Raw genomic sequence first — 14,261 nt, forward strand, 5'->3', positions numbered from 1 at the left:
TTATAGTTTTATTTGGCAAATCTATCAAATAATTTATCTACTAATCCAGGATATTTTTCAAAATTACTTTTCTGGTAATAAAAATTTTTTAAAGAATTTTAAAAATAAAGTTAAACCTCTGTCTTTCAATCTCAGGGCAGTTTCTACTAACTCACTGTTTGTAAGACCTACTGATTGATTTGTCTTTTCAGAGCTGATGATTTTTTTTGGCCAACTCATGTTTACTGGCTTTGTGACTTCTTACAAGAAAAGTAATTAGTTTAGGCTTAAGAACATTTGTCAACAAAAAACTAAGTACTCTTAGAATGTAACTTCTTAAGAGCAAAGTCTTTAATTCAATATTGCCAGATCTAAAACAGTGCCTAGATGTAAACTTAAACTTTCTGCATTTTATTGTATGTAAATTATTCCCCTCAAGAAAAAATACTTCTATAAAATAGTGTCTGCCACAATAAATGTTAAATAAATTGGGTGACTGAATCCAGCCATCTGGGTCATCTCTAAGATAAATATGCCTAACTAGAAATATTGCATTTGTCAATTTCAACCCTAGTGTGTACACCTAGTTCTTTTTGAACAGTTAATGAATTTTGTGATTATGGTAGAACAATATCCTAAGACTAGTAATCATGAATAATTATCCACATTGTATAAAATGTTTTAAAGTGACCTATTACATTGGTAGTGCTGAAATCTAGAATTTGGGTTAATTTTCATAAGTAAAAAAGGTAAGATGAGAAAAACAGTCCTAGGTTTTTAAAAAATATTTATTTAAAAATAAGATTTAAAAAAATACAGTACATAATACATTTTGAGAAGTAAAAATTCCACAATTTAAATTAAAAACAATCTGCAAAGAAAATAGAAATATTACGTGAATAAAACTAAATCACTACAATAAATTAAAAACAACAACATTGTTCTTAAGGTAGATACATGGTTTGATTTTCATATTAAGAACCAGTGTAGACTTTTCATCTAAACAAATACATATCAGCTGCATGGTTCCCGCTTGTCATTTTCACCCATTTTACTCCCTCAATCTATTCTTATATCCCTCAACCACTATTTTCCCAATTACCATCAGCACGAGAAATGTTGGTGAAGATTTTCTTTAAATTCTCTTAGGGGAAAGACAAGGTAAAAATAAAAGACAATGGAAGGAAAAGAGCACTCAGATCTATACATATTATGCACTGAATAATAAAATGCTTGACAAATTTAAAAACAGGATCTTCCGATGGCACTTGGAACATACTACTATCAAAATAAAAGCATTTTAGGGATATAATACTAGACAGAACTTGGGGTTCACACACAATTTTAGGAGCCTCAAAAATAACACAGATTTTGGCTATTCATTAAACTTGCCAGCCAGATCACACACAAAAAACACTAATTCCAGGGACACAAAGTGAGCTCATACAGCATGATCCATGTGTGCTCTGTCCTTCCAAGAGCCTATCTTTGTCTAATTTTTTTTCTTTAAAATGTTCATCTCTGGGAGACAGTGAATAGTGGTGAATTCTCTACTACTCAGTAACTTGAAAAAGTACTGCATTCAGCCACCCGCATTTAAACCATGCATAAACAAGCCAAATTACTCAGAATCAATATAGTGGCAACATAATCTAGGGAATATTGTTGGCAGATTAGAGAGAGACAATGTTGCTTCATCTCATTAGGCTTTCAAACAAATTTTGCTTTCACCTCTAATGATTACGTTCATCTAGATATCTACATATCGTTCAAATGATCTGAAGCCACATTTCACATAAACTTCAGACTTGATTCTTTTTTTCCATTCAGAATTCACTGCAAAACCATATAGTGTATCTACATTCAAGGAGAGGTTGATTTTAGCTAACAATAATACAAAATATTTTCGAATGTGATTGTCTGCTTTTCCAATACACACACTGTCACCTTCTTGACAGAATGATTAACCATTTTAGCTGCAGTTGTAAGGACACTGAGTGTTTTGAGAGTTTTAAAGGGAAAAATTTGGAACCAAAATAGTATACACAGCAGTATTACATTTGGACAATTACATTTGAAAGGTGTTTTAAATTACGAGTACACTTAAAGGGTGTTTTTCTTCATTTTTGTAAAACGAACTACTAAGCAAAATTAGTTTTAAAAATAATCTTACTCTAACTTTCTATGTAAAGTGAGCAATCATATCCAGACTTTTTTTTTTTCATTAAGTTCAATTTTCTGTTATCAGTTTTGCTTAAATCAAGGTACATATGCATTTCCTCTTGGGAAAGCATCTCTCTCTCTCTCTCTGTCTCTCCGTATCTCTCTCTATATATATCTACACACACATATGTACACATACATATATATGTACACATACATATATTTTAAAGGTGGTCTTTTATCTTTGTTTGCAAAGTAGACAAATGGCAATATTATTCTTTAAAGCCACTAAAGATTACACACACACACACACATACACGCTGAATTCTTGATTTGTAATGAGAATGAACCCTTAACTCTTCATTTTAGTATTTTGTTTCAGTGTTCATTAAAGTGCCCAATAAGCTATATAGTTCATTTATATAAATTAAATATTAGAGTTCTTACTTTTTCATTCATTGTTGCAGAAATAAAACAACTTGTGAAAAGTGCTTCAATTATCTTTTGTAATTTCAGCCTATCAAACTACCTTTTAAAGTAGCCAAGCTATATTAAAATACAAAATTAAAATCCACACATGCCTAACTAAAAAATAGTCCAAGTGAGAAACATTTAAAATCCATTAAATTGCCACAGCGGCATGCAAAAACTAAGATCTGTTAATCAAACTGTTCCTAGTAACATTAAATTCTACTTTATAAACACACAATGATGTGAGAAGAAAACTCAGTCAACCCAAAAGAAAATTAACTCTTTGGTACAGGAATTAAAAATGTCACTCAATGCTAAAGTGAATAGCACCAGGATGTTTTATAGTTGTTGAGGTTATAAAACACTAACTTCAGGCACCAGTAGGTTAAAATATCATCCAATGCATACTGGCAAGAATATATAGCTTGCAATACGCAGATAAGCCTTCCCTTTAGTTAACAGCCTGCAAAATAAACCCTGTGTTTAGTCAAACAGGCAGGCGAAGCCACAAAAAAGCCCACAACTTTTGTTAAGCTATTTTGTCCACATCTTTGTTTATATATAAAGCTATCAATACCAAAAAAACCAGTGTTGAACTGTTATAAGCACGACATTACATGTTACAGATGTTCAAAATACCAATACAAATGGAGACCTTCAGGGTATCAAGAACTCCAAAATATCCCAAATGTTAAAGTGAAAGCCACCCTTATATATTGTTTATTTTTCCTCTGGTGACAAAATTTTCTATATACTCAGTATCTTTTCTTTGCAATAAAGATTTCCAGAAAAGGTACCAGTTTTTTCAAACTTTGGGCAAACTGTTCATTTCTCCTCTGCATTAAATAGCTGTGTTTTCCACATTATTTTTAACACTTCACATTACCATACTCTACACAATTATAATATTTAAAACTAAAATATTTATTAAAGGCATCTGACGAACTGAAGAGAAACATCAATATAAATTCCTTAAGTTAAATAATTAAAACTAAATGTTTATATGCACTAACAACTCCTCCAATAAAAATGGTATAAATAAGAGATAAGGCTAAATGATTATAGGAAAGAGATTTTCTGATGTCAGAAACTGGCTCCAGTCAACTCTGTTGCTGAGATGCTGATTATTCATGCCCCATCTAGCCTTCTCTCCATCTTAGTAAGTTTTTGGATACTCACTACTCATTTGTACCTATTCTCTAGGATGGACAAGGCAAAAAGAACATAATAATAGTAAAAAACTGTAATGATAATGGAAAATACCAGTAATATCAATGACTTTTAAAATACCATTGTTATTTCTGTTTCAAAGTAGCAGGCAGTATTGCAACATCTGAAAAACTGACAAAGATGTAGTAAGTTTTGTTGTTAAAAACTGCACAATGATAATAAAAGAAATCAGAGAAAAGCCACTTTCCTGAAGTTAAACCATCATCACCTCAAAAGCAGCAGAAATGCTACATACCGATTAATACACAGAATTACAACATTGGTTCAAAACAGTTCAAGCAAGTTGGTTCTAATACTTTCTCACATTGTACTGTGGAATATTCTAGAATTCAACTGAGAATGACTAAATATAGAGCATAATGAAATTTGTGATTTATAGATAAATTCAGAGGATGATTTCTAGAGTAAAAGTTAACAAACTTGGGCATTAAATAACACATTCATTAATTATACAGTTAATACTAGCAAGTAGAACACATTAAATGTACATGGCTTATTTGCTACACTTACCAATACTTATGTTTTTTTAAAGCAGTAGTAGAGTTGTGTGAAAATCTAATATTTGTATCTATTAGCAAACTACTCAATGTTTATATGTGTGAATTTTATCAAATAAATTCTAGATATATCTATGTATATTAGAGGTCATGTCAGAAACTTATTTAATAAAGTAACTATAGGTTATTAAACTCGATAAACTTGAGCTAATCTACTGACACAGGAAGCGCAAGAGAAGCAGAGACTAGAGAAAAGTCCAGAGAGAGACTAGCAGCTCTGTTAATTAATATTAATGGCATATTAAACCAGAGCTTGATACATACAATACATGTGAAAACACTCAAACTGCCCCAAGAACTAACACACAGAAAATTGTGTGGCCATAATCTAAATCAATTCACACTTCCTGGTTTGAAATGTTGTCCTAACTTAAGTCTTTATGATTAGCATTCAGAATTAATACACCCTTTGGAGCAAAACATATCACCAACTAGTTACTTGTATGGAAGTGACTTGAACGTCTAACAAAGAATAGTTATCATTAGCCATCATACTTAGAGAAAAATGCCTCTATGCATTGGCAAAAATACAATGATGTTAATTCTGACAGACGTTTTAACTCAGCTGTTACAGTGAGCACTATGTATTATGTTCTCTTTCATTATTAAAAATAAACTATGCTTTTTTCTGAAAAAGAGTTAATATGTTAACTACAATTTAAAATAGCTATTTCTAATGTTAAGCACAAATATTTTTAATACAACTCTTAAGCAAAATAGTATTTTTATTATAAAGAAACAACAGCTAACTTGATATTTTTAACCTATAAGTCTGGGTTACAAAGTACCAATTGCTCTATAACTGAATGCCTACTGCTTGAGGGGTCCTGAACTCAGTTCATCTTTGCCTACAATCTTAAGCCTACATGAAGGACAAATATGATTGTTAAGGAGGTGTAACTTACAGTATCTAGGTAAAAACCTTTCATTTCCAGAAGGCCGACAAATGACTTTACTGATGTAAAAACATCCTTTAACATACATTTTGCTTAAAATCAAATAGAACGTTTATAAAGAAATACTTCAGTCCAACATACATATTACATCAGTAATCTTACTGCTCATGATTATTTTCTAATGCCCAACACCTTTAGTTGTTTTCATAGTTATCCAGAATACATAATAAATTGGCTACTAAAACTATAGATATAACTCTGGGAAAGGTAAAAAAAAAAAAAAAAAAAAAGAACAAAGAAAAGAAAAGGAAAAGTATACAAAGAATCATTAATCTCTTAGTTATTTAAGGCATAAGTCAGTAAAAAAAAAATCATTTCAAAACTGAGTAAAATAAACTAAATGTAGTTTTTTAGATATTCATTAAAACACAGTAAATGCTTGGTTGTCTTTGTAGCTACAATACATTTCTATGTTTTGTAATAAATTGGTCATTTTAAAGTAACAGCTTTTCCAATTCTAAGGAATTACTCTGCCAAAGTAAGGTTTAAAATAAAATACATAAAATAGCTTAGTTTATCCTAATCTAATATAAATTTGTGATTGACAGCAAGAATATAATGGGAACGAACACAAACGAAGCAAAGCAGTCATCACATTCTACGAACTAGAAATAACATCATAAAAACATGTTCATTTTCATAAAATTTTACATTTTTGTACATATACTCCTAAGTTTATACTTTTGATATGTTCAGAATGTGGCTATACTATTTACTTATGGGGCAGTAAATCTTTAGAGTCAGTATAATTACATCAATTAGCCAAAAGAGGGCGCAGAAAGAACACCAGTAGATATGCTTAGGAAACTGACAGTTGGTTTTTCTCTAGTATAGTCTAACAAGAATTAACAATACCCACAGGAGGGTTAGGTATGCTAACTGGGGAATACTGAAAGTCACAGTGTAAGTATATATAGACATACTTTAATATACATTCTTATGTAAATATACTGATAGCATTTCTGCCATTCAAATAAAATAAGCATATGCTTTTCTAGTGTATTAGTGTGTAGTCCAATAATTTAAGGGAACTGACTACAGAGTGATCAGGACCAGGAAAGGTAAAGAGGAAGAAGGAAAAGAATATGTCCTAGAAGTGGTAAATCTAGGAAAAATAAGAACACAAATCATCACAGTGGGAAAGAGACCCCGCCCAATACCTTTCAGTGTACCTACTGCTACTACAGGAAGTATAAGTCAGCTACAAAGTTCTTCAGGGGATCTTCACTTGGTTCTGCTGTTTTCTCAAGGTCCTTATTTGAAAGGAATGTATACAATATAAGGCATTCAACTGATATCTACCTACATTATCTATATATTACTTCCTTATAAAAGTTCTGTCACCAGGCCAAATGGTGGCCAAATAGCTTGCACAAATTCCAACCCATTTGCCTGACATTAACATTCTAATTTTGTGTTTCACTAAGCTTTATAAATATATTTCTTCTATTTAATTTACTACGTCTCTTTTCAGTACCAATAAATACGTTCGTCTGCCACTTCGGAGTTTGTAAGTAATAAAGTATTCCAATTAGAACATGAAAAACATGATATTGACATCTCTGAGAAGTACTTACTCTATTATTTCAGAATATGCTACAAGATATTTACAATTTCTGAAAGAACTAACCACAGTATAGCCAACTGGCTAACAATGGTAACCTTCTGTTTAATTATTTCCCAGGTATTGTTCCTTACTTTCAAAATTAACTAAAAGGAAAATATTAGCATGGTTCATGAACAGTAGACTTTTTCAATCTTCTCTTCAAGGGAAAGACTGTGAGTACATAAATTTTTTAAAAAGATATATGAGTTTTGCAGTATTCTAATGGAAAAAAATTAAAAGCTGAGTTTTCAAAGCATACTAAATGTCTTTTCATACAAATGTTCTATGCCTTGCGAGAGAACATCACTATTAGTAATTTACATTTGTATAAGGTTAATGATAAACACAGATCATTGTATTTTCTTATTTTAGGGTCACTTCCTAACACTAGCTACTAGTAAAAGGTCTCTCAATGCAAATTAGAGCCGGCCAATTAAAATTTAATTTGAATTTAGGGATTATTAAAGGTAAACAAAGTTAGTGACTTTTTTCAGTAGTAGCTTCCTATAAATAAAATTTCTATATGAGTTGGCCAATATATATAAACCTTCAATGTGAAATTTTACATCTACTAGTACATAAATAAAAGTAAAAAGTATAATCTTTTCAAAAGCACAATATTCCTCTTTATACTGTACATTACATATTATCTAGTTATACCAGTATTTTAAAAACATATGCATTCTAATATAACTGCACTAGAAAAGGTAATTGTGAAGTTATTGCAAATTCTCTCCCCTTTTTGCTCATTAAAATCTTAGGGTAAAATAGGAATACATGCCCACCGATCAGGAGTTCTCCTGGGAGCAAATATTTCAATCACAATCAATAATTACAACAGTAATGGTGAAAACTGAAAAATTATTGTGAAAAAATTTTTAACATTTCCTTTATAGTAAGGTAGGTAGTTGGTGTTTTACTTCAGTGGTCCTTTAATGTTGGTTTTGGTGAAGAAAAAAGAAGAAAATATAAGAAAGCCACTCCTAAGAAACCAATGCCCGTTTTTTGTTGCTGCTGTTCACTCCTATTGCTGCTGCATTTTAAAAAATGTTGCAGCACATTTAAAAGGAAAGGTTATTTTAAATTGGATTTGAAAAAGAAAATTTACCTATATTATAAGAAGGTGTATCAACTTTTGTAAAACCTGAATAATTAAACTTAGATTTGGTTACTGTTTAAAAGTGAAAATTTTAAAAAAACATCTGAAATTTACCATAAATTAGAATCTGTAACACTGTCAGTACTAAAAGAAATTATGTACAATTATTTCATCCTAATCACTGCCTTTTGAGTTTAATAACAAAAGCATTTAAATAAATCCCTGTGGAAAGCTAATTTGAAAGTAAACATGCTTTAAAACTTAAATATAGATCTTGTATTAGTCCCACAACAGGATCAAGATCACTATTAACATAAAGCCTGGGGCACATTATGATGCCTAAGATTGGTGGGTGGATTTTAATTGACTTGAAGACTGTCATAGTTCTATTATCATAAAACCTGTAACGCATTTCCAGCATGGAGGACCCATCTGTGCCCACCATCCATCTGTTTAGACATGATTGGCAAAGTGGTAGGGAACTCGCAGTGGTTGCCTCTGCCTGAAAGGAATGAACCACAGGATCTTCCAACGAGTGCCAAAAACTTCTGAGAAGGTCTGCTGCCATGGCTTTCGGGGCCTCGATCTACAGAAGACAGCATTATTAGTGAAAGACAGCACTCCCATGGTGCACTTCAGTCAGCTAAAACAATACAGGTTGGCTGGGGATCCATTACTGGACTCTGATGAATTGTGTCCCAGCATCATAAATACAGCTTTTCTTTCATTATGGTATGCAGCTGAGTTTTAACTCTGGATAGCAGATATTGTATCTGTGTCGTCAATCAACCGAGCACAACTTTTGAAGCAGAGGAAAATCTCAGGATTAACAGAATGTGTGTCAACAACACAGTAGCAAATCTCTTTTGATGTACTTTCAGGACAAATAATTTAACTTACTTTAGTTAGACAAGGCACAAGAATGATCAGCATTTTAGTGTGAAAACTATCATGGCTGGAAAACCCCTACTGTAAGACTGGGGTAGGCTTGTCTAGCACAGGCCTCAGACAAGGCACCAAAAAAAGCCATCATTATATTATCCTTCTACTACATGCACATATTTCTCAAATATGTCCAGTTCTTTCCATTTTTAAATAATACTATATACTTCAGTTTTATACTTACATATCTTCACAACAGTTTGACATCTTTTCAATAGATGTTGTATCCTATTAAAAATAAAAAATTATATTCAGATGTAACAAAGTCATTAAGTCTTTATTCTGTATCCATTCTATGATGTTTTTAATCTTATTCCAAGAATATTCTAAAGATTTAAACAGTTTATATATGAGTATTATGAATTTTAAATTATCTTTCATACATTGCTGGAATCCCCTTGGAAAAACAAAATCAACATTATATTACGCAAAAAAAAAACCTATTTAAATACAAAAACCTCACAAAAATTGCGAGAGTATCACTTCATTAAAATATAACCTTTTATTACACTTGCTTTCTTGATGATTCCTCTGAAAGTCTACAATCTACTTTCAATTTAACTGTTAGTGAATATGCATTAAAAAATAAATAGTAAAATGACATATGAAATAAACTAATGAACAGAAAACTGCCTAAGAGAGTGCTACTGGTTCTAGGTTTCTGTAAACAACAACAAAATTCAACAAGGCAATCTATGAATTTGCCGTATTACAACATCTATTATTCTGAAAACTAAACTGACCAGAGTTCTTTTTTAGCAGAAAAATAACCTTTTTCATAATATAATTCCCTAATTGTATGCTTTCTATAAGGCTCTAACACAAATATGTTAAAAAAAAAAAAAAAAAAAAACATTTCAACAAAACAGAAGATCGCTTCTAGAAATGCTGGTTTAATTTTTGTTATCAGAAGACTTATCATTAGACTGGTAAATTGTTGTAAGTAATAGCCAAATAATCAAAATACAAATTACACAATCTTATTTTTAGGTATTTATTTGTATTTTAAATATACTTTGAAACAGTGCAAAAGAGTACATTCATTCAAATACACCAAAAGCTGGAGAAGTTTTCCTCTTTTTATCCCTTACTTTATCTTAACACTTTGTTTACACATAGGTAGACTTATTAAGCAGTACGATTCATGCGAACACTTGTGGCTACAAGTAAAATCCCAAGAACTTATTTGGCTGTAAAACTTTTCCAGTGATGCTAATAAACAGCACTTTCACTCAAAAACAACTCTTTAGAGATGTTAAATAAATAGCTCATAATATTAAATTCTCATTATGAATAGTTGCATAACTACAGTTAGCCTATATAAAAGAAAATTGATCTACTTTTAAGATAACTAATAACCAATAACAGAGTTTCATTTACAGATTTTCCAGGAATTTTTTAAAAGTTACAGATTAGCTACATATTCTATATTCATTAGTTTTCCTATGAAGCTTTGTAATTCAAGGTATCCAGTGACAATTCTATTAATAATTAACCTTTCTCAGCTCTGTTGTAATTTCCTCAAAATGTCTTACTTTATGAAAACACAGTCTACAAACATATGAGAACACTGATTAGGGTCTCAGAGGAAATTTGGGCTTCAGGTTCCACATTTGTAAAGGAAGTAAGTGAAGTCATTTTAATTGTTTCTTAGAGTTTTGATAGTGACACATTGTTCCAAAGCAATTAAAACAGCTTGTGCAAAAGTACAAAGAAAAAGATGAGATAGAAGTCAAAGAGAAAGATGAAATAGAATAGCTATTAGGAAACGTATATGAATGGCCTAAGATCACAGATGTGGACAACACTTAAAAACTATAAAGTATTCCATGGTGTATAAGGCAAATGCAAGGTCAGACTACTCTCACCAGCTAAGATTAAGGGCAATTTTTACTATGCAGACATTACAACTTGCTTATAATCCTAAGGGATTTATTGGTGGCATTAAAAAAATCTACTTTAAAGATTTCAGATTTAGATTTCATACAGAAAAAGCTTTTATTTTCAAGTGTTTTTGATACCTTTCTTGAATCTGTTTTGGGAAATAACTAGAATACTATCTATCAAATCATCATAAGCATGGTTATTCAGTTATTCTTTCAAACAATATGATGTTTACCATTACTTTATGAGTAGGATTTGTGAGGTTGGCCAAAATAGGCTATTTTTTTCCTCTAGAAATGGCAAATGCTCATCTCTCTGTAATTCTGCTATCCAGAATACTGTTATAAGTACAATTTGTATTTTGGTAACCAAACATGTCATCAAGTTTTTGCACTGGTGCTTACATATAACATACCCAGAGCAATACAAATTAGGTTATCACATTCACTAGCAGGACAGAAACAGCAAACTAGAAGAGGACAGGAGTTACTACTATCAAGAATACGAAAAACCACAAGTTATCCTCAAGTGTCAAATTAAGTTTAATATACTTTTGGAATAAAAAAACACTAAAATAATTAAAATATTTTGATGTAGATAACTTCATTCGATACTAAAGACTCAACACAGTGCTCATCATGAAAGGACCAATAAGATAACTATTATGCTCAAGGAGTTTAAATACAAAGTGTAAGTTCTTAGTTATATGTAAAACTCAGCTATCCAAAGAAATTCATTTGTCCAGGAATGATAACAAACAAGTTTTTACTATGTGTTGTCTATAAGAACACTTTTATTTATAAATATTTACACCTTGATTACAGTCTAATGATCAAAATATCTAAGACTTTCCTCAGTCTACATGACCAAGATATATGAGAATGATGTACTATTTTAAAAGCTGGACGTCCTTAAAAATAATGAACTAGAAACAGCAAGACATACAGAAATATAGGCCCTACCTATTTTATCTAATATTTTATCTTCTGATGGGTGGTCTTACCTAAGAAATCATTTTTCAGGCCTAGTCTAAAAAGTTATGTTGACTATTGAAACTGCATCCTAAGTAGTAAAATTATACCTGGAATGGGGGGGGGGAAGTTCCTAAGAGAAAGGGAGAAAGTGGTATCTCTTGGCTTGATGTTAGGAAAATGAGAGGTTGCAAGGGGGGGCGGGATAAAGAGCAAGAATTTATCACCAGAGGTTTCCTGGTTAACAGACCTGAGAACCCAGTCCTCTTGGCATAGAGCGCTTGATGATACAATCCATCCAACTAACTCATCCTGTTTTGAGTTCATTCTCACCAAGCAACACTTTGCCACATATGTTGTCATACAGGAGAAAGAATGTGCTGAAGAGTCCTTTGGCACACCTGACAATCGCACATAAAGGAATAAACAATCTGTTATATGACTATCTCTTTTGAGTCTGGAAGTAAGAGCCATTGCCTCTGGACCTGTTTAACCCTGCAAACAATTTCAAAATGGAGTTTCTAGATCTGCCAAACTGCAGACCTGAGGAAAGTAAAACAATTATTTTTGTTAGACTCCTTGAAAACAGTTCAATCTAACCTCAGTTATCCCCTGCATTCTTTATTATTATAGATCTCGTTGATGCTTCTAAGTCTGCTACACATAGTCACCTAATGACTCTACGGTGATTTAATCTAGAGTTTAAAACACTGTTCTATACACAAAATCAACTCAAAATGGATCAAAAACTTCAATTAAGACCTGATCCTATGAAACTACTGGAAGAAAACATGGAGGAAATGCTTTATGACATTGCCTGGATAAAGATTTTTTAGGTAAGACATAAAAAACAAAGGCAACAAAAACAAAAATAGAGAAATGAGATTACATCAAACAAAAAAGCTCTGCGCAGCAAAGGAAACAACACAGTGAATGGCTGGGTGCGGTGGCTCACGCCTGTAATTACAGGACTTTGGGAGGCCGAGGCAGGTGGATTGCTTGAGGCCAGGAGTTCAAGACCAGCACAGCCAATATAGTGAGGCCCTGTCTCTACAAAAACAGAAGAAAGACCTTTAAAAAAATAGAAGGTATGGCATGGTGGCATGTGCCTGTAGTCCTCGCTACTCAGGGGACTTAGGTGGGAGCTTTGCTTGAGCCCAGAAGTTCAAGGCTGCAGTGAGCTATGATCATGCCACTGCACTCCAGCTTAGGTGATAGAGTGAAATCCCATCTCTTAAAAAAAAAAAAAAAAAATACATTGAAGAAACAACCTAAAGAATGGAAGAAAATCTCTGCAACTATACATCTGACAAGGGGGTAATACACAGAATACATAAGGAACACAAACAACTCAACAGAAAAATAAAAGAGAGAGAAAAGAAAAAAAATCTGATTCTAAAATAGAGAAAAGATTATACAAATGACCAACAGGTATATGAGGAAATGTTCAACACCACTGGTCATCAGAGAAATGTAAATTAAAAACCACAATGGGAAATCATGTCATCCCAGCTAGAATTATCCCAGGGTATTATCAAAAAATACAAAAGGTAAATGTTGGCAAGGATGTGGAGAAAAGGGAACCCTTACACAGCCTGGGGAAGAAACCTTACTCCTGTTGGGGAAAATGTAAATCCATACAGCCATTATAAAAAAACAGTATGGAGGCACCTCAAAAAGTTAAAAATAAAACTTCTGTATGATCCAGCAATCACAGCACTGGGTACACAGTCAGCCCTCCATATTTGTTGGTTCTGTAGCTGTGATTCAATCAACCATGGATCAAAAATATTTTAAGAAAAACTGTTTTTAAAAATTTTTTTAAAACAGATAAAAATAATATAGTTTAACAACTATTTACATAGTATTTACACTGTATTGGGTATTATAAATAATCTAGAGGTGATTTATAGTATAAGGGAAGATGTCCATAGGTTATAAGCAAATACTATACCATTTTACAAAAGGAACAGGAGCATCAGTGGATTCCGATATCCCTGCGGGGTCCAGAAATCAATCCCCTATGGAGAGTGAGGGACAACTGTATATTCAAAGGAATAAAATCAGTATGTCAAACTCCCATGCTTATTGCAGCACTCTTCACAATAGCCAAGATATGGAATCAACCTGTGTCTAACAGCAGATGAATAAAGTAAATATGGTATATATACACACTGGAATACTAATCAGTCATAAAAAAGAATGAAGTATGATCATTTGCGATCACATGGATAAATGAAATAAGCCAGTTACAGAAAGACAAATACTGACTGTTCTCACTCATATGTAGAATCTTTAAAAAGTTGATCTCATAGAATTATGAATAGAACAGTAGTTAGCAGAGACTGGGGAGGGTAGAAAGAAGGGAAGGATGGGGAAGAGGATGGTCAATGAGTACAAAGT

General features: G+C 32.1%; 1 protein-coding gene across 2 annotated transcripts in view; it reads right to left on the minus strand.

Annotated features, from left to right (window-relative positions):
* Window positions 1-752: 752 nt before the first annotated feature.
* Window positions 753-14,261, minus strand: part of ZDHHC21 (zinc finger DHHC-type palmitoyltransferase 21) — a 74,499-nt gene continuing 60,990 nt past the window's right edge. The window contains exons 9-11 of one of the 2 annotated variants that reach the window (XR_001895857.3): window positions 12,109-12,259; window positions 9,188-9,231; window positions 8,594-8,647 (exon numbers count right to left, since the gene is read on the minus strand). Coding sequence is in view for 1 of the 2 variants with exons in the window: in XM_017949869.3 (XP_017805358.1) it covers window positions 8,515-8,647; window positions 9,188-9,231 (177 nt within the window). In the remaining variant the exon portion in view is untranslated. Of the gene's footprint in view, window positions 8,648-9,187; window positions 9,232-12,108; window positions 12,260-14,261 lie in introns of both variants that reach the window. The other variant, XM_017949869.3, reaches the window with a different exon arrangement.

Source organism: Papio anubis, chromosome 13 (assembly GCF_008728515.1).
Source record: "Papio anubis isolate 15944 chromosome 13, Panubis1.0, whole genome shotgun sequence".
In the NCBI taxonomy this organism is placed as follows: domain Eukaryota; kingdom Metazoa; phylum Chordata; class Mammalia; order Primates; family Cercopithecidae; genus Papio; species Papio anubis.